This window comes from Lepisma saccharinum, chromosome 6 (genome assembly GCF_977018435.1).
Source record: "Lepisma saccharinum chromosome 6, izLepSacc3.1, whole genome shotgun sequence".
Classification (NCBI taxonomy): Eukaryota; Metazoa; Arthropoda; class Insecta; order Zygentoma; family Lepismatidae; genus Lepisma; species Lepisma saccharinum.
The window spans coordinates 34,729,698-34,750,506 of record NC_139234.1 but is presented as its reverse complement, the minus strand read 5'-3'; the positions used below and the strand labels follow the sequence as shown (position 1 = coordinate 34,750,506).

The following is a 20,809-nucleotide window of genomic DNA, read 5'->3' as shown; positions in this document are numbered from 1 at the left end:
CAACTAGGATAGACAAATAACAGAAAATGCTTGATAAGTAATTTGGCTCTCCATATTTCATGATATTATTATGGAAGTAACTATTATTTGCTATATAACTTTGGATTAATTTTATTTGTATGTCTAGTCAACTTTCCCGCCTAAGCAGTAGCCACAGCGTCTTCATTTGCGGGTGGAGGCCAGAGTTGTTCAAGGTCCAGGAATTTTAAATATTTTTTTTTCCCATCCGGGAGAGAAAATCAGCAAGTGTAAATGGGTTCTAGGCCTCAATTCGGTACAGGAGCCTTTTTTCCGTATGAATTTAAATACAGTACAGGAACTCTTTTTTCGGTAAAATTTAAATACGGTCCAGGAACCTTGTTTTGTGGCTGAATTTAAACACTGTCCAAGAACCTTTTTTCCAGGATCAATTAAAATTCGGTGCAGGAATATTTTCCGGATCAATTTAAATACGATCCAGTAACCTTTTTTTAATGGAACAATACACTACTAGGACCGAATTTAAATTGTGCGAGAAGAAAGATTCTGGTCCTGCAACGGAACCCAATAGAACCCACAGAAGTTATGGGTAGATGGACCTTTTGACAACCCTGGTGGAGGCTAAATGAAAAAAATCACAAAGTATGCAGAATTTTGAAACATATTATTTCTAGAGCATGCACACTACTATATAAAGTTGACTATATACCTCGTTTCCTTCCTTAATTGAAATGTGACTTATTCTTCATCACATGTGAGATCAACCGCCCTGGGAGTCAAACCCGGTCTCCTGTGTGGTAGTCGGACACCAATTTAGAAAGTCAATGTGTTGGACATTTGGTCGATCAGTCGATCCTACTTCAATTTTTTCGAGAGGAAAACGAGCTGGCAGCTTCACACTCGAAATTTCACTTCGCCTATCCCCGTGGCGGAGTGGTTAGCACATCATGCTACGATGCCAGGTGTGCCGGGTTCGAATTCCGGACTGAGCATGGGTGTTTGTGAGTGTCCATTGATCAATTTAATCATATCATCACTTATCCCCATCCTCGCAATTAGCCAAATGGGGCAGAAGAGCAAAGTAAAATGAACCAAATCAATCAAAATTTCACTTGCAATGCATGAAAATGAGATCTCAAGCACACTGTGATCCTACCGGAATCTCACGTTTACAGAAGCTAACTATGAAACCACTTCTTGGATCAAACTCTTCTTCGAACTAGCTGACAGTCATCAATTGTCGACCAATCAACACAGTAGGGCAAAAAGAAGCAGAAGGATATAAAGTCGGTACATTACAAAGGCTTATTATGGCCTTTCCCTTCATTGCAAGTTTTGAGCACAAGGGTTGAGTGTGGGAACCTGAAGGAACCGCGACATCTTTGTCATTCATCTCCCGCCAGAAAAGGGACAAACAGTAGAATTTTGGCTCTTGCAATTTGAAAAGCCTATGTCCATGCTGAGCCATAAAGTAATTAACCCAGAAAGTCCTAGCTACCTGCACTGCGTTTCGGCGTGGCCGATAACCAGAGCCAGATGAAGAGAAGGTTTTGTGGGAAGGGGTGACCTGGCTTAGGCCCCCTGGTGTGCATGAAGGGAAAGTGTGTTTTCAAAAGGTCCCCGACTTCCCAGAAAGGGACGGCCCATAAAATCACTGCATTTCCTACCAATGCATCAGTTTGTGTTCAACCAAAGTGTATGTCACCTTAGGATCCGAGTGCTTTAAGTTCTGTCGGTTGCGGGACTTCTTGAGACTTTTGTCAACATGGTGCCAATCAGAGCTTCTTTCTGCCAAGGTCATTGCACCTATGAATCTGCTCTTCAGTTTGAGTGGCAAAAGACATGTTGTACGGAGGAGAGTTGCACCGGAAAAAATACCTTCTTAAATACGATGAAACCTGTAAAACATCCACAGATATTTATTCGGGGGTGGTCCCTTTGCCAAAACATCAATATTCTAAAAATTCTTCGAACAGAGTGTGTAAAACATTGCAATACTCCAAAAACTGAACCTGATCTGCAACACAAGGAAAATGCCTCATTTAGCAATCAATGTGCCTTTGATAAGTTGGTAAGTTCAGTATGGCACTACATTTTAAATAATGCTGATGGAATAAATCAATAAAGTTTGTTAAATGACGACTCCTTACCACAAGAATATAATTATTCTTTACGGATATCCCCTATAACGGTTGGGGGTTTGACGTGCTGACCCCAAGTCACCCCATTACTGGTTAAAGATCTCCACACCTCTAGGTAGGATTGTGGGAGGGACTGGCAATCGGGAGATAGACCAAGGTCCTTCCAGGACTGTAGAACCACGGGTTATTATTTATTTATAGATGCTTAAATATATGTGCAACCTCACATGTCTTTCCAGTGACTTATTGCAAGGGTTTGTTATTGTACGTGACTCAACAAAATAAGCTTACGGTGTGAGGCAGATTCATACGAACCAAAAATACCCAAAATAATAACAATAATAATAATTTACTTCAAAATTACAAAAATGTATTTACTTCTCCTTGTTTAAATTTTCGATTCTTCGAAAAGTTTGTTAAGGAGTTGAGTTGGTGTTTTTAAGTCCGCTTTATGCACAGTAAGGCAAATCGGGACTGGACCTACAGTTTAAAGTAAGATCCGGACCACTGTGTACCTCCACCCATGTATTGAACCCGGGACCCCTCGATTGCAAGGCAACAACGCTATCACTGCGCAATCGGGGAGCCATCGTTTGTTAAGGAGGATTCTCAAAATCTGTTTTTTTTTTTTTAGACTGTTTCAATAGTAGAATAGATATTTGGTGCGAATTATACTACTTACCCGGATATATGAGGCATCCTGCCACCATTATACTTATTTAGCGTGTATTGCGCTCTGATTCATGACCAGTTGTAACTGTTTGCATATATGTGGTTTACCGCTGCACAAGCGGTCGTTCTTCAATCTACTCAAGCTCAAAACATTGTTTGGACGCAACGGCAACACTCAACGCCCAGTCCTGCCTGTTGTTGACCTGCGACTGCTAGGGGTGGAAAGACCGCTCCCTCAAAATTCCGAGAAACAACGAAGTTCTAGTGGTTCTAGGTTCCTACACTGACATCCACTATAGCTAGAACCAGGAAAACGAGAAAGAAATGTGGTTTTGGGTTCGTGCCACTAAAATTAAGAACAGTGTTTCTAACTAAAAGAAAAAAATACTGAAAAACTATTTTGCAATATTTGTCATGAAAGTAAAATTTTCAGAAAATGTAGAAAAGTTTGCCGGGGCCACGTGAACGTTTCGGGAGGGCCAGAGCCTCCCCGCCCCCCTAACGACGTCCCTGCCGAGAATTTATCATATTCTGTTTATAATTCTTATTCTTACAATCCTTTATAGGAGTTAAATAACTTCACACATATTTACATAAAAATGGAAGGCCCAAGATAAAATTTTCATTTGGGCGAGCGATTTTTGACATTTCCGAAGGGAAACAAAGGAGCCTATTTTGCAATGGACTGGCTCGTTCAAGAATATGAAGCTCAGTATTCCCATGCTACTTCCTCTATTCTCGCACATATTCATTCATAATATGCCATGCGTTTTCCTTAATTCATTGTCAGTTTGAAAAAGGCGAACATTCGTCAATCCAGTAAGGACGCCAACGCGTGCAGTCGTCCATGGTCATGGAAAGTTGCGTAGCGTAGTCACGGAGCGTAGTGTGTGTGAACCATTGCGAACATACCAACCAAATTGTAGAATTGCTCATTTTTAATGAATATTTAGTTACGTTACCTGTCCCCTCATCCAAAAGAAAAGGCAGGTAGATTAATTCTTTTCTCGTCCTCACTTTAGCGTACTATTACTTACGTAACCGCTGTATTAATAAGATTAATATATTATTACCCTTACGCTGATTAAAAAGGTGGTAACCATTAAAAAAAGGTACCTATTGAAAAGAATGGATTAGGAATAGAAGAAGAAGAAGAAAGTCAATGTTACTGTTCTTCTTCGTCTTTTGTTCGTCCTATGTTCGTTCTGGTCGGAGATATTGATATAAATTCGCGAATTCGCCGTATTGATGTTTTATGATAGGTTCGTGGGCAATTTTGTTGGTCTGAATTGTGATAGGCAGTGTACACATGTCGTTATTTAAGAAACCGAAGAAGAATATTAGGAGAAGAGCAGTAGGAATTTCTGAGGAAGAAGAGAATGGTTCAGAAATTGGAGAAAAGGGAACGAATCCGGATGATGATGATGAAGACATAGCGCAACTGCAAAGCAACATAGCCAAACTGAAGGAGAAAAAGAAAGAAAGACGGAAGCATGCACCTCTGAGTTTTGAAGAGGATCTCAACGAGGGTAAGTATTTTGTCGTTATAATTAAAGGGTTGAACATCTTTTTATCGGTCACATAAAAATTAAACCTTTCAAGTAGCCTTTTGAAAGGAACTTGATGTCCGAATGATACACAGCCCACATATGTTTTCTTGTACTATTTTGCTATTTAATCTGTGTTTGGTAACAGTTTGATATAGGCAAAACACATTTCTTCAATTTTACAGGAGAAAGTACTTACGGAACTGAGTTTTTGTAGACTTTTGAAAGGTCGTGAAAGTGTTTTCTCCCTTCGTTCAATTTATTCGGCCGGTAAAACATGTATTTTTCGACATTAATGTCTCTGCGATGCACAAAAGCTCTTACCTCCATTACCTTCTACTATGTGAACCAAATGTTCCATGCGTTCGATGACGTAACCCCCGGTCAGTGTTTCCAACGACGCCATTGTTTTCCCAGAACATGACAATTTTAACTATGTTTGTCTAACCTAACAGAACCTAACCTAACCTTACTGTGAATGGTTCGTGGGGCTATTACGGAGACAGATATGCCTGTACCAATAGAGTAACAATTAGTTTGCTTCTGCTGGGTCCCCAGTCATGTTGGCATCAAGGGGAACGAAGGAGCTGATGCTATTGCCAAGTCTGCTGATGCAGGTTGCGACCTTCTCGCTCACCTTGTTCTTGTTCTCTCGCTCGCCGAGAATAAGTCACCTTAACTCTGCTTCGAATCTGACACAACCGTCTCACGCATTGCCATTTTGCTGTAAAGGATGACCCTCGCACAGAGAACCTTCTCAACAATTTATCATCCATCCATGTTGGTAAATGATGATAGTGTTTTACCAAAGTTTTTATCATTTTTGAGAAGAGTGGGCCTTTTACACTGTTTCTGAAGAAGTTTTTCGACTATCCTTGCCTTTTTTAAATTTCGTGTTTGTCCTGTGGAAGTCCCTTTACAACTTACAATTTTAACCTTTCAAAGAGGTCTCTTTACACTCATTTTTGAATTGTTTAATGTTAAGGTTAGGGTTTTTAGAGAAGAGGATTTTCCCTGTACTCTTAGAAGGGTGCAAAATGGCCACAAATGCCGAAGCACCCAACAGTTTTAAATCGATCAGCTAGTCCATCTCAACTCTAATAATAATAATAAGAAGAAGAAGAAGGAGGTGGTGGTGGTGTTATGGCTATGAGGGGGAAATAGAGGCTATTGTAAAAAAAAATAAACAATAATGCACTGTGCATTGACTACTCTGGAAAAAATTGAAGATTCTGTAAAGCTCAGGGAAAATACGTTTCAAGTTCACATGGGAACTCTGTTTAGAGTCTTAGTGATTACTTACTGCATGTTTCCTGGAGAACGATTTCATTGCATTCCATGGAGGCCACTTTGAACACCTGTTGTAACATGGATGAAAGTCATGCCATGTAATGTGTACTGGTAGTCGAAAATCGGAATGTTGTTTGTATACAGCCGAACAGGGGAATTTAAATAGTATGAAATACAGGGTTGTCATATCGATTCTTTTTCCCAATTTTAAAGGCAGGAAGCTGAAATACGTATTTAATGGTTACATACGTATACTACTGCAAACATTACAAAATGTCTGGTTGCCATATCTAACATTTCAAGTTTGTAAGCAGTAACCTGGAAATAGGCATGGTGGTTATAAGAAAATTGCAAAAATTTTGGAAAAACAACGAATGGAATGTTGCTATATTTAACTTTCTGAGTCTAGAAAGCCAGAAAACGTATACGTATAAAATTAATACTTTTTTGTATTGAGTACGTTATACACAGCAAACTGAAAGCAAGTTTTCAGTAATGAACAATGTGTAGTCAGCAGATAAGTCGAAACAAGATGTATAAACCTTAATAACTGTGATAAACACAAAATGTAATATTATCTACTTGGATAGTCATGTCCTGAATTTTATGGTTTCATTTTGAAAAACAGGGCTGCGAGAAATACGTTCCTTCCTCACTGATGGCATTTGATTTGATTTTTGTTACTTAGCTTTGAATTTAGGCTAATCGCGACGATGATAATGAGAGAATAGATAAATGTGTACTGGAAAAAAATGTAGCGCCCTGTACCCCTATAACATAGTGGTAACAACGTCTCCTTGTAATGAAGGGGCACTGGGATCGATACCCGGTGGAGGGACATAGTGGCTCGAATCCCACTTTAGGTAGGATTTAAACTGTAGGTCTATTCTCGATAGCGTATTGTTGAGTCTTAAATCCACCTGAAGTCCATAACAAAAGGCATTGTTTCAACGTATGTTGAATGTATAATTGCAATGTATATTGTGATAAATTAATCCTCAAGCAAATATACATTTGTAATTCTGTTTAACAATAAGAGACTTCACTTTCCTTTACATCTATTCACAAGAGCATAAAAATACAACTTGGAAATTCATTTCCAAATGAACAACCTCTTATGCATATCTTTTACGTATGTGTGTGTGTGTTTTCTGAAATCTGGCACTTCATAAATGTCTATTACATAACAGAAAGCATCATTGGGTATTCAATATTAGACGAATAACGAATTCCATGGGAATATTTCAGCGAGTTCGTGGATGTGAGTTCAGCTCTCAACGACAAATGGTGTTGGTTTGACCCATGGTGTCATAACGTCATTGGTGTTTCCTTTGTGTTTGTTTCTCTATCACAGTATATTTCTTTTCCATAGTTCCGGTGTCCTATTTTTTTACCGACTTATCTAGGATTTGTTTAAAATTACGGATCATGAGAAATATACGATTAAAGGCAAGGCAAAGGTAATAGTCTGGAAAAGACAAATCGAAACTTATAGTTAGTTGAAAGGACAATTGGTCATTGTTGATTACAATTATAGAAATAACTTGACCGAAATACTTGGTTTTCTTTTACATACATTTTTGTAATTCTTTTTGTGCACCTTTCCATTCCTACTTGAACAGGTAAACTATAAATAAAAACTCGGCATGGTTTCCTTCAATTCATTATTACAGTATACTAGATCTTCCATGATTCTCGTGGCTTATAATGCATCGAATTAACAATTACGGATTTTTCTTTTTTGTTCTTGTATATTGATTTAACAAATCTAGTCACCTTATAATTCCATTAACCGATACTGGTTGGAATGATTTCTCCATTCGCATGGACGTCCGGAAGGGGGGGGCCATGCCACCGGGAAATGAAAGTCAATCAAAAAGTTTATATTTCACGCATATAATTTCATTTCAGTCACAGTAATATATGTTAATTATTGCAAGGGCGTTGCAGGAACATGATAACTTCAAACTGTAGAATTTTTTTAAAGGGAGTAATACTATTTTGGGGAAATTCTGCCTCATTCTGCCCCCCTCCCTTGGAAAAATATCTTGCTTGTCCCTTCCTGGAAAAAATCCTGAAGACGTCCATGTATCAGCGGCGTTAAAAATTTTATTAAATGTCCATACATCACCGTTGACAAGCACACATAATATGCATGTAATGATACAAGAGAACACAGCTTTTAAATGCTTCTTTGTGAAGAGAAGAACAACACGCGCAAGTAATATTTTTTAAAAGAGAACAATCTAGCCAGAATTGGTGTAGCATAATTCTAATACAACTGGCAACACTGGATCTGTGTAGCAAAGGCGATGTCTCTATGGATACGTCGAACGCAACGTACAGTGCAGCAAACGAAGTTCTCAACCCCGAAAGCACACACAAACAAGCTATGTACCAGTTTCAACTTCCTTCCCTCTTGAAATGGCCACAAGACCAATGCGCTAGCCGACTGCACAGAGTCACCTGCAAGGAACACGAAATACGGCACAAAACGAAGCTGTCTGTTGTATGGGGGAGGTGGGTCGGACAAATCCGCAAAGCAGAAAAACTGATTGCTTGAAATTATTCGTAACCCATTCAACACATAACATTCAAACTCTTATATCTAAGAGTCACAATACAAAATAGTACATCTCAATACAGAAATACTATTTACGTAATTCATATTTCAACTTACATTAAATGAACAATTTACGTACTATAGCTAGCTCTCTCTCTCTCTCTCTCTCTCTCTCTCTCTCTCTCTCTCTCTCTCTCTCTCTCTCTCTCTCTCTCTCTCTCTCGAGCCAAAACAACATTCTTGTATTGTTTTACCAATGTTTAATGTGCATGATTGATTGATTGATTTAGTTCATTTTACTTCTCTTCTTTGTTGCTTTTGGCTAATCGCGAAGATGGGATGATCGATGTTATGATTAAATTGATGAACGATACACACAAAGATTGTACACTCGCCTCACTTAGTACTCCGGCAGTTTGTTTCTTTATACAGGATATTTGCAGAAGATACAATTCAACATACAAGTGTATATAACAAACTTATTACTAACTTCGTTGACCCTGTACAAGCCCATGCCGGGATTTGAACCACCCCACGGATCCCTGACGTCATAGGGTGCTGTGCTGTAGAGCGACCACAAACACAAAAGCTACGGCCAAAAGTCCCCGCGCACCTCCCTTCACCCGTTCCACTAGGGTCAAAAGGAAGCATGATCCACTCTGTCCCTCCCCTCCAAGCGGGGGCGATCATACAGACAAACAACTAGAGTACGTGGAAACAGGACTGCAGGCTCTTTTCCATGTGGTTCTACTATAACCACTCCGTCACGGAAGTCGGCTTTAATGTGCACATTCCCATTATTCATAGTTGCATTACAGCATTCGTGTAAAAACAAACCTTTACCGGATCGGAGCGTGCTGTCAAAAGCACCACGCTCCGCTCCGGAGCGGAGTGCTGTTGTATCACGCTCCACTCCGGAGCGGAGCGTGTCTCTCAAAAAGTCGAACCACTCCGCTCCGGATCGGAGTGCTGTCATACCACGCTCCGCTCCGGAGCGAGGAGCGGAGTAGAAATGACGCTTCGAAGTCGCTCCGGAGCGCTCCTTTAGTACGCTCCTCACTCCACTTCGAAACCCTGATTGCTTTATTGCAGGCTCACCGTCCATTTCCGAACATAGTGTTGATATGAACTTTTTTGTTTCTTTACCTGTCAGGTATCACTTCCTGAAGTTTGTCCCTATAGTTTCTGTTCACCCTTTATATTTCTTTGTTTGCAAGGAACCATTTGTTTACTGTTGTCTTAGATATGGACTCTTGGTGTCTACTTCACATTTGTGTGTAGTGCAAATAGGTATTACATTGCCAAGTGCTTCCACCGTTAGGTTGGACCTCTTAGCATTAAAATGACATCCATAAAAGATTCCCAACACCCGATAACATAATATCTGGTTTCCAGCATAAAAGACCCTTGTCTTATTCACAGTCTGAGATGGCTGAAAACCAAGCACCGTTTTTCGTGTAAGCTACGTTTGAAATCATTTCTCCAGTAAATAATACTTGAAGCTTTTGTTTGTGCTAATTGTATTTTTATGCTTCAAATTTACCCCCTAATCACTTCCAGTATATCTGATGCACTTCTTAATACTTCTATAAAACTTATGAAAAATCATCAAACCTTCAATACAATTACCGATTACTTCCATATGTACATATTTGCTAACAGCCATTTGTTTATCACAAAAACCTAACCTACATGGATTTCAAATCTTTTATTTCATCCTGGTATTGACTGAATAACATAGCTAGATGTTGGGCACACTTGTTTCCGACTTCTGACATGACCAATGTTGCCAGTACACCTCGTAATTTCGCAAAGACATACTTTTTTTTTATGAAATTGTCTGTAATCCATAAAATGCATAATAATTTATTGTTGTTTTATCAGTTTGACATATACCCACACAGACCATTGACACAAATCGAAAATTATTGCAATTATGTTCAAAAACTCTATTGCGTGACTTTTTGGACACTGTAGTATGCCCACATAGCAATATAACCTGTTTTTTTTCGGTTGGGGCTCAACATTTTGTAAGGAATCAGTGTGTTGGAAAAATTGTGAGGGGGGAATACGAAATAACTTGCACTGTATTGGTCATTATGTATATCAATCGTCACTAATAAAATTCATAGCAGCCTGCCTGAAAGTTATCAAACTCATTAAACTGGCATATTTAAAATTACACAATACTTGCTGTGTTCTTCACAATTTTGTGCACAATTTAAAATTCACTTCAAAATTTAAAATGTTGCAAATATTAAATTTGCATTAATTTGACTCAGTATGTATGAAAAATGTGTTTTACCATTGAAGCAAATTTGTTCACAAGAAATGTATTTCAACTTTGCAGCAAGCTTAATATTTTCATGGAATAAGGTACATGAACTAATTCATATATATGATACACTAAATAATATTTTTTAATATAAACTGTAAGTGTTAGATGCAAGAGATATTATTCACAGCCTTTTGTTTGTGTTTTTTAAGGAGATGGAGAAATTTTTCAAGTCAGGAAGACACCACAGAGCAAGAAAATTACAAAAATTTTGGATAAAGAGAGGAAGAAGAAAAAAGATGATAAAGGTGATCAAACTGATGTTGATCCTGTAATTTCAAAGGTAAGTGATTGGTGATGTAGGTTTGATTGTGTGTGTGCACACTTATAGCAAGCAATGACAAAATTGTATTGGGAAGGGAGAAGTATTCAAAGAGAGAATAAGGATTATAGTGTTTGACTTGAACGAATGAGAAAAAACTATAAGTTTAGAATGCATACAGCTTAAGCTTGATTTGTAAAATTAAGAATAGAGGAGCTATTTCTTTGCTCAACCATATGTTCATGTTCGTGTGACTTAGTGGCGACATAAGTATGGTGTTTAATCAGGCTAAAAGTGTCATTAAAGATTTATGTTTGGGGGGAATGCTTCCTATTAGTTACGAAGTAAAAGTTTGTCCTGCAGTATTGGCATCATTTTTCCTTGCACATGCAGCATTTTCTGTCCTTCAAGGTATCAGATTCTAGGTCTGTGCTGTTGTCTATCAAGGGTGCTTATTGTAGTGAAAGTTTTAAGTTCAGATCCTCCTTGTAAACATTACTGTAGCTGTAACATCTCTCTATTCCCCCTTTCCTCATATTTTGGGGAACCCCTGGAAAATATAATTGTTTACATCTCTTTTTTTTGGAGGGGAACTTTCAGACTAAAGTGATATGGGGTTTCACATCAAAGTCACAAGCAACATGCCCATAAATAAAAATCTCAGGGAAAAATCAACTAATTAATCGATGAGTCGCTATGAAGTGCACTTGAAGGACTAGAATATGTTCTGCCTGTTGATGATAAGTACAACTTCCAATAACTTGCTTTACACAATCTACTTTGAAGATATAGGCTTGAGATACATGTTTATTTTGCATTACAGATTAATCAATATTGTGCCCATTTGTAGGCTTGCCATACGTCCGGGATTAGCCTGGACAGTCCTGTTTTTTTTAGTGCTGTCCGGGGTGATGTCCGGGATTGCAAAATGTCCAGGGTTTTGAGAATCTGAACATGAAAATAGCTACCAGTATTGAATATTTATGATGGTCATGATTTATGACCAGCAAGGATCGATCAATTATACCTTTTCTTTCTTCGAGATATCGACTTCCGACCAGTTCTGTTTCCGTACTTCCGTGAGCATCTTGGTGGTCTTGCAATGGTGTGAAGTAACTCATCTGCACGTTTTTGATAATTATAACTATTTACAAGGGCTTTGCATTTGGCAATGGGCAAAAGTAAGTGTGTATTTAATGTTAACAAGAAAGTATTATCCCATAGCAGCACAAGTTTCCTTGGTTTGTTGCCTGCAATAGAAAAAATTCTTGCCATTCTTGATGGGCTAAAATCATACTTCCCGTCTTGTGACAAATGCCCAAAATTACTATTTGATTTTTTTGAAAATCTAGAAAGTGATTGTATTTGAAATTTTTGTATGGTCCTCTGCAGTTATTTAATAATGTAGTTTTGAAATTGGAAGCTAATTCTATCACAGCAACAGAAGCATTTCAGACATATTCTTAATTAATTTGTCAACTTCAGGAAAGAAAAACCCATAAATTTATACCATCTTCTGCCAAAGAATTACTATGCACTAAAAGAAAATAGTTATGTTCAGGAACAAAAATTCTTCTTAAGTGTAGAAAATTTTCATAATTCTAGTATCCAATACTTAGAGTTGTGGAGAATGTTAAGGCTTTTAAGTAATTTCAATTTATTTTTGTAAAAAAACCTTGAAATTCAGCAGTAATGAGTTGATCGCCAATATGTCCTGGGTTAGACCCAAAAAAAATATGGTAAGCCTACCCATTTGTAAACTTCTGTTTCTCAAACTTGTGGAAATATTTGTTCTATATACAATCTGTTAGAAATGTTATTTTGTGCACTACAATTCAATTTCAAAACATGTGTGTTTAACTACCACAAAAACCTGAAACCGTAGTCCTTAATTATATTCAGAGATGTCATTTTATTTCATTTAGTGGCTGCGGTGGCTCAGTTGGTAATGCGTCTGACTACCATGCTAAAGGTCCCGGGTTCGATCCCCGGCCGGTTCAAATCCAGGAACTTTTCTAACGTTGGAAGCGGCCCCGGTGCCCACCCAGTGTCGAATAATGGGTACCTGGGGGAAACCCTGGCCGGGGGGGGGGGGGTAAAAGTGGTTAGGGGCGTGATGCTGATCACATCACCCCCAGTCACAAGCGGATCAAGAAAGTGTGGGGCGTTACCCCCACACCCCCTATACACCTTCATGGCATGGTGCTATGCACAGGGGAGCACTTTACCTTTTTTTTATCATTTTATTTTTGAATTGCTTTTGTTATTGGTATCAGAAAGTGAACTGATATGACATTTTTGATGATAGTGATAAACTACTGATACAAAATTTATCGATGCCGATAAATAAATACTAATAAAATATAACATTAAAAATATTCATAGAAGAACATGTACAGTTCATTCGCCTACTTAACCTTTGGACCATCGAAAATATAGCTGTAGTTCGCCAATGGTCCACTAGTGGACCATCATGCTGATTAAAAATTTCATGTGCTTTTAGGACCTTCATACTTGTGTGTGAGGTTGTAAATGCTGACAGATGTTGAGATAAAACTTTGAAATGTCATGTGGAAGAAAACCCACCCAACCAGGACCCCCCTTCCCCCAGACTCCAAAGTTACATATGGAAGCTGGCGCGAATTTTAAATTTGTACACTTATTTGACAAAAAATGTTATAACTTTCCCCGCTATTTTGGGAAGGGGAGGCAAACTTTAGCCTTATTTTCCAAGAATGGTCCTTCTCAACCGAATGAAACTCATGTCATGTTCCTGGGTACATTACATTATCGAATATGTGAAAAAAATCCCATTTTTATGATTTTTTCATTGAAAGTTGGGGCCCGCGGCCCACCCAACCCCTCTCATTCTCTTTGGCATTTTGATTCCTGCACGGTTGCATGCCCTGATGTTCTAGCTGCAAAACAAAAGTTACCCGAAGTAGATTGCTCAAATAGTCTCAGAGATATAACGTTTTTTCTGAAATAAGTAAAAATTTAAAAATCGCACGCAAAGGCAGTGGCCATTGAGGGACTTTCGAAAACCCGCTCGGACTTCTAAAGGTTAATACATGATTGCAATGAGTTTTGCCTTTTAAACACCAACTGCGTATTTTAAACATTTACTGTAACAAAACCATGAATTATGTGTTTTTATTCATAAAATAATAACACTGTAATGACCGCCATGTTAGGCAGATTTCAGTCATATATTGGCATTTATCTTATTCGAATACTTTCAAGTTAAGAACTTGGATTAAATTATTTATACTTAATTGTTTTCATAATTCATGTATATATTTACATTTTATCTTGTGTTATAATATTATTCGTGTATTTTTGCAACATTTATTCAGAATTTATAGGCTAATAATTATCCCAAATAATATATGCAACGTTTTCATTGTTTTTCAAATCCAAAATGGCTAGGATTATTACTATCTTTCACACAAATTTTGTTGTTTAAGCACAAGTTAAATACATTTCTTCTTAATATCGATAAGATTGAAGTAACTTGTCTTCGTTATAAACTAAATCTTTATTTAATCATTTTTATGTGCAAGGGTGGCCGCGGTGGCTCAGTCGGTAACGCGTCTGACTACCATGCTAAAGGTCCCGGGTTCGATCCCCGGCCGGTTCAAATCCGGGAACTTTTCTAACGATGAAAGCGGCCCCGGCGCCCACCCAGCGTCGAATAACATGGGTACCTGGGGGAAACCCTGGGGGGTAAAGGCGGTCAGGGGCGTGATGCTGATCACATCACCCCCACTCACGACCGGATCAAGAAAGTGTGGGGCGTTACCCCCACACCCCCTATACGCCTTCATGGCGTGGTGCTATGCACAGGGGAACCCTTTACCTTTTTATGTGCAAGGGCAAATATGAATTATTTTATAAAATCAGTTTAGTTATTTCTATATAGTTTAATATTGTAATTTTATAGCAAAGTATTTTTCCCTCATTTTCAATAAAATATCGTTTTCCTATTGGTTGTTTATGTTAGGAGTGGGGGAACCACGATACGTGTTTTTGGCGATGTAAAAACTTCCACGTTGGCATTTTTAATTGTTGCCAACCTGAACTTTAGCTTACTTTCGCTAATTAACATTGATGTGTTATATAAATTATCAGTTTTCCTTGTGTTATTTTATATTATGAGTTTGTATTATTGTAAGATAGAACAATCTGCTATGCTGCGCCTCGCGCTTGAGGTAGGCAGTTGAGGTCTTGCTATTAACTGTGAAGGCGGTGCGCAAACTCTCGTGTTAAATAAGTTGCTTATCACTGCCTACGAGCGTGCATGACCCAACAAATTATAATTTTAACTCGAGTGAATCAGTATGTACGCGCTCGATTCGTGATTAAAGATTTTGGACATTTTAATTGTAAAGTATTTGAATTTTATTTTCTGTCACGTGTTGCAATTCGGTGGTTTCCTTCCTGGAGGAATGTGGATCATCTTAATCCCGATCCCTAGGTGAGAACTGGTGCTTCCAACTGACCAGCCAGAGTAAGGAGCGGTGTGTTGTCAATTCGGATCTCTATACCCTGGAGTTACGAGTGGTGGCACGTTGCAACACAATGGTGGAATATTTCACTAAATTACAGGCTATTTATAAATATATTTAATTGGTAAATTTATTGGTAATACTGTATTACTGATACACTGATATGCCTACATCGGCCAAAACCCCATACAGTTCTGATTATCCTGCCCCATTTCTAATAATAATAAAGAAGGTGTGGTAGGTATGGCTTTGAAGGGGAAATGGAAAATAAATTTTAAACAGTAATATAGTGTGCATTGACTACTCTGGGAAAAATTTGAGGATTCAGGAAATCTCAGGGAAAATGCATGTAGAGTTCCTGTGAGAACACGGAGAAGGCATTCATCGTGCATGTGCTAGTAACAGAATGAAGCAACATGATGCACATCATTGTTGTATTGCTTTGGTTCAAAATGTTCTATTTATTTCTAAAGATTGGTTTCCTAGAGACTCATGTCACTTGCCTCCTTGGTCTAATGGCTATTTTAGATATTGAATTCATGTGCACTTAAATAGCAGTATAAACTATAACTACTTCCAAATTCAGTATAGATATCCAGCACCTGTACTGAAGAAGTTGATTTGATTTTGGTGGTAAATGAGGATCACGAAAAGTAAAGAAACATATTTTTGGCACTAGACTGCAAATGCAAGATTCCCAGTCTGAGGTTGAAATTCCACAGGAAAATATTTTTTTATGAAAGCTTTATGATCTTCAAAAATACTGATTTAAAAAAGTTAACTTTAATGTTTGTGTAAAAATCATCCAAAAAATGCAATTAAGTGTAGTATATATGCACTACATAATAATTTCATATGATGATTCAGATGCGCTCAGATATATTTAATTCTTCAAGTATAAGAACTTCAGGAAGGTAAAGAGATGCATTTATGTAATAACTTGACTCCTGTTGATGTACATCTTTTATCTATAAAAAATATCATGTGCCTACCCTTGGAATAAAATTATAAATATGTCACCCTATCATAGTACTTACAGGTTTTTTTTTTATCCTGAGCCTACCCTTGAAATAAAATTGAATATGGATGTTTTTTTTTTCCATAGCATAGCCAGATGTCGGACACACTTGCTACTGCCCTTTGACAAGTCTAATGTTGCCAGTACACTTCATAATTTTGACTTTTTTTTATGAAATGCCATAAATAACATCATCGTCTTTAACACATAGAATGCATAAAAAAATAACGTTATTTTGCCAGTTTCATAAATACATGGTAGAGGAACCATCGACACACATCGAAAATTTTGACAATGAACTCCATTACTTCGTACAAAAACTTTTTTACATCTTAGTAACTTTTTCTCCACACTGCAGAGAATCAGTTTCTTCTGTAATGTTTCCACAAAAGTTATGTATGTTCAAAGTCTCAGTTGCATTACTTTTTGAACACCCGGTAGTTATTAATTTGTTTTTGCTGTATGTGAGTTTGTGTATGTGTCTACCCAATGCATAGTGGTAAGAGGTTCTCTTGTAATCAAGGAGTACCAGGTTTGATCCTCAGTGGAGACATATGGCATAATGATTCGGATTCCATTTTAAAACTGTAGGACCAGTCTTGATTAGCCTTTCAGAGTATAAAATGAACTTAAAACAAACTTTCACATGTGTTTGTGCCATTGATGTTATAAAAAGGACGCTAATGTTAATATAGGGTGATGCAGTCAAACGGGAAGATTTAAAAAATTCACAAAAAATAGAGAGCAAATATTAGTAAATTTTTGAACATGAATGTACTGTACATGAGTTGAAAGTACTAGTGTTCCTGAAAAATGTTCATTTTTTTAATATGGTGTCAGTAAGATGGCATCTCAGAGTAAATCCGCCTATGACGCTTCGTAGCATCTCCAACGGAATGTTGTGGATCTCTTGCCGAATTCGCTCCTTCAAATTATCCCTGGTTCCTGGAGGGTTGTCCTTGAATACTTTGGATTTGAGGTAACCCCAATGGAAAAAGTCAGGAGCCGCCAAATCGGTTGAACAGGCAGGCCACGTAATATCGCTGAATGTGCTGATGAGACGACCATGAAATGCGAGTCTAAGCACATCCATAGACACACTGGCAGTATAGCTAGTTGCACGATCTTGCTGGAAAAGAGTTTCTTCATCTGGGTCGTAGTCATAGAGGACAGGCAGGAATGAAGGTTACCAATATGTCAGCATAACGTCATGGGCAGATTTACTCTGAGACTCCGACAATGTGTGCAAAACCAAGGATGCCATCTTACTGACACCATATTAAAAAAAATGAACATTTTTCAGGCACACTAGCAATTTCAACTCATGTACAGTACATTCATGTTTATAAATTAACTAATATTTGCTTTCTCTATTTTTTGTGAATTTTTTAAATCTTCCTGTTTGACTGCCTCACCTTATATTAAACTATTAGAATTTTCAGGACAATTGAAAACTTTACTATTCACAATACGTATGCAAATCTAAACTCTGTACCAGCTAACTGTAGACCAGGTGAACGAGAAAAAGTCTGCGCAAGTAGTGACGTGAGACGGCTCCACCAATAAACAGTGAGAGATACGGGATTGTATAATGGACAACAGGAGTTACCTGTTCTCTCTGTAAGCGTTGCAAACTTTTGAAAAGGATAATACCGAATGCACATGGCAAACGGATCGTATTTTTATCTCCAGGTCCGCACGATTGGTGTAAGAATTTCTTAGGGAAATATTAGGCATAAAACTGCAAGAGCAAATTTTGACAAGTCGTACATTTAGCGTACGGACTAAGGCCTGGACTGTATGTCCGTACATGTACGGTCAGGACTGTAAGGTTGGCAACGCTCCGCTTTCACCACTCGGGTATCCTCCTTCTCTGCCGATATGCGTGCCCCTGCTCTACAGTTAACTGGGACAGGGTATACATGTGCATATACTCCATTAAATCATTAAGATCAGTATGCTACTACAAGGAGACTTATAGCCCAAAGTAACTTATTATTGTGAATACTGTTGTAGGTCCAATCAAAATGAACGTGAAGTCGACTTAATAAAATTTTACTGACAGAAAGCCAAATTTAAAAAGAAAGTTATGTATCTTTTTTTGGGTCGTTTTTGGCCAATCTATTTCAGTTTCAGCCTCAGTTTTAGGGCCACAGTGTACTAGGGTGGTGTTTCTCAACTGCTGGGCTGTGATCAGGTATCAGGCTATGAAAGTTCATTAGATCCAGTGATTGCCAACTATTTGAGGCCCAATTTTATATTTTTCAACAAGCAAAAACATGTACCATATGGCATAATTTATTTATTAATATTTAATTTCAGTGGTGCATATTAATGTACAAGGGTTGATCAAATGAAAAGGTGCGAAACGTCGTAACAACTGAATCGTTTATATTATACCGATGCCGTGATGGGAGAACGTAGCGTGATATGTAGGGGTGCGATTGGAGTCGCCACGTGGCATCGGAGCATGCAGGGGAACGCGCATGCACAGGAGAGAGCAGAGGCTCCGATACAGAGCGCCGTCCAAGTGACGCGGCAGTGCGTGTTCGGACAGGATGGCGTTAACATTGGCAAATTCGACTGTTGAGGAGCAGCGAGGCGTTACCCGTTTTCTGACAGCGGAAGGTGTTAAACCGGCCGATATTCATCGCCGGATGGTGAACGTTTACGGGGAAGACTGTGTGTCTGGCAAATCAGTGAGGAAATGGAGTGCCCGTTTTCGTGCAGGCCGTGAGAGTTTTCTTGATGACCCGAGACCAGGGTCACACACGCGGAACTGGCCAGGTTCAAGTGGGAGCAGCTAGACCATCTGCCCTACAGTCTGGACTTATCCCCCTGTGACTTCCATGTGTTTGGTCCCCTGAAAAAGCATCTCAAAGGAAAGTGCTTCACCTCGGACGATGAACTCAAGGATGCTGTGAAGGACTGGGTCGCGTCACGGCCAAGGGAATTCTGGGAAAAAGGAATCATTTGGCTCGTTCATCAATGGGATCAATGTGCTCAGGCCTATGGAGGATACTTTGAATAAAGTATTAATTTACACTGACAGTGTCGTTTTGTACCTTTTCATTTGATCAACCCTTGTACAAAGTTAAAAAAATTAGAAAGGTGTAAAATTTTTGAGTAGGGCGTAACCTTATTAAATGATTTTACCATGCTCTGGTTTCACAACAGTTGAGAACCACTACACAAGGCTTGTTCTGTGACCATGTTTAGCAGCTATTACATCAAATTATACATGGTACACTTGAAATCCAGAATTTTTTTATGCTAAATACAAATGTAAAGGGGTTTGACACTAGATTTTTTTATTTTAGATATAGTTCAAGAAAAAATGTATCACTGAGAATACATTTGATAAGTGTGTTAAACGATGTAACAATATCTTCTTTCTTTCTTCTTTTCTTTTTGCTTTATATGCACGTTTGTATGCTAAGTTCAAACATTGAAAATTATATTAGTATACTATTAGATTCTATTTACAAAATATAAACAAAACTACTCTAAGCTATGTTGAAGTTATGTGGGTGTGTATATACTATGTATATATACGAGGCATATACGGAAAGTAAGTACCGAAATGATGTAAAAAACAAAGTAAAATAGTTTCGTACCTTTTTTTATTTGCATTGCATTCTACACACCTTAAACTATGTTTTTACATAGTTTCCAAAATTGTTCAAGCATTTGTTCTAGCGTGGCACTAGTTTTTGTATCCCATCATCATAGAATGTTCCCGCCTGTGACGAAAGCCATCCATGCACTGCTGCTTCGACGTAGTCATCCTCGTCGACATGCTGACCAGCAAGAAACTTCTTCTTCAGATGAAGAAAGAGATGGTAGTCACTTGGTGCCAAGTCAGGGCTGTTTGCGGATGAACAAATTTTTCCCAGCCGAAATGCATTCCGCATCTTTTGTTTTGAATTGCACGACGCAGCCGGATTAATGTGTCACGGCAGGCATCTTTGTTGGGGGTCTGTCCTCTAGGCAAGAATTCAACCATTCTTGCGTTGAGGAAACAAATCACAGACCGGACTTCACAGTCGGCGGGCCGATTGATTTTCTTGAACATTTCAAACCTTCAGAAAACTACAAAGAAAAAGCATGACCTGCTCCCACACGTGCCTGTGGCTAACTAACGGATGAAGGACGTCAGCGAGAACTCCCATGGTCGCGACTGCATCGCTACAGCGGCAATATTTGCAAACGGTACTTACTTAATGAATACGCCTCGTATTTAATAAGCCTACTGAAATATGAAGATAACACATTTTTGCAACTACTGCTTGTGTCTAGCTATGAATTCCAAGTTAACAGTTGTATTTTAAATTTAGATATGAGTGTCTTTTTACAGTATCAGTCAAGTAATCGATCTGAAGGACTTCGGAGTAAAAAGATGAAAAAAGCCCAACCAAAAAAAGCCACTTCCCCCCCAAATAGCCATTTTTTTCCCCGACCACTTTGAACTCTATAAAATTATAAATATTTCAC

General features: G+C 38.3%; 1 protein-coding gene across 2 annotated transcripts in view; it reads left to right on the top strand.

Moving 5' to 3' along the window:
- The first annotated feature begins 4,032 nt into the window (after window positions 1-4,032).
- LOC145988681 (PAX3- and PAX7-binding protein 1) overlaps window positions 4,033-20,809 on the top strand; it is a 70,361-nt gene continuing 53,584 nt past the window's right edge. For both annotated transcript variants that reach the window (XM_083123756.1, XM_083123755.1), the window contains exons 1-2: window positions 4,033-4,321; window positions 10,680-10,810. In XM_083123756.1, coding sequence (XP_082979882.1) covers window positions 4,102-4,321; window positions 10,680-10,810 — 351 coding nt within the window. In that variant the 5' untranslated portion in view covers window positions 4,033-4,101. The remainder of the gene's footprint in view (window positions 4,322-10,679; window positions 10,811-20,809) is intronic.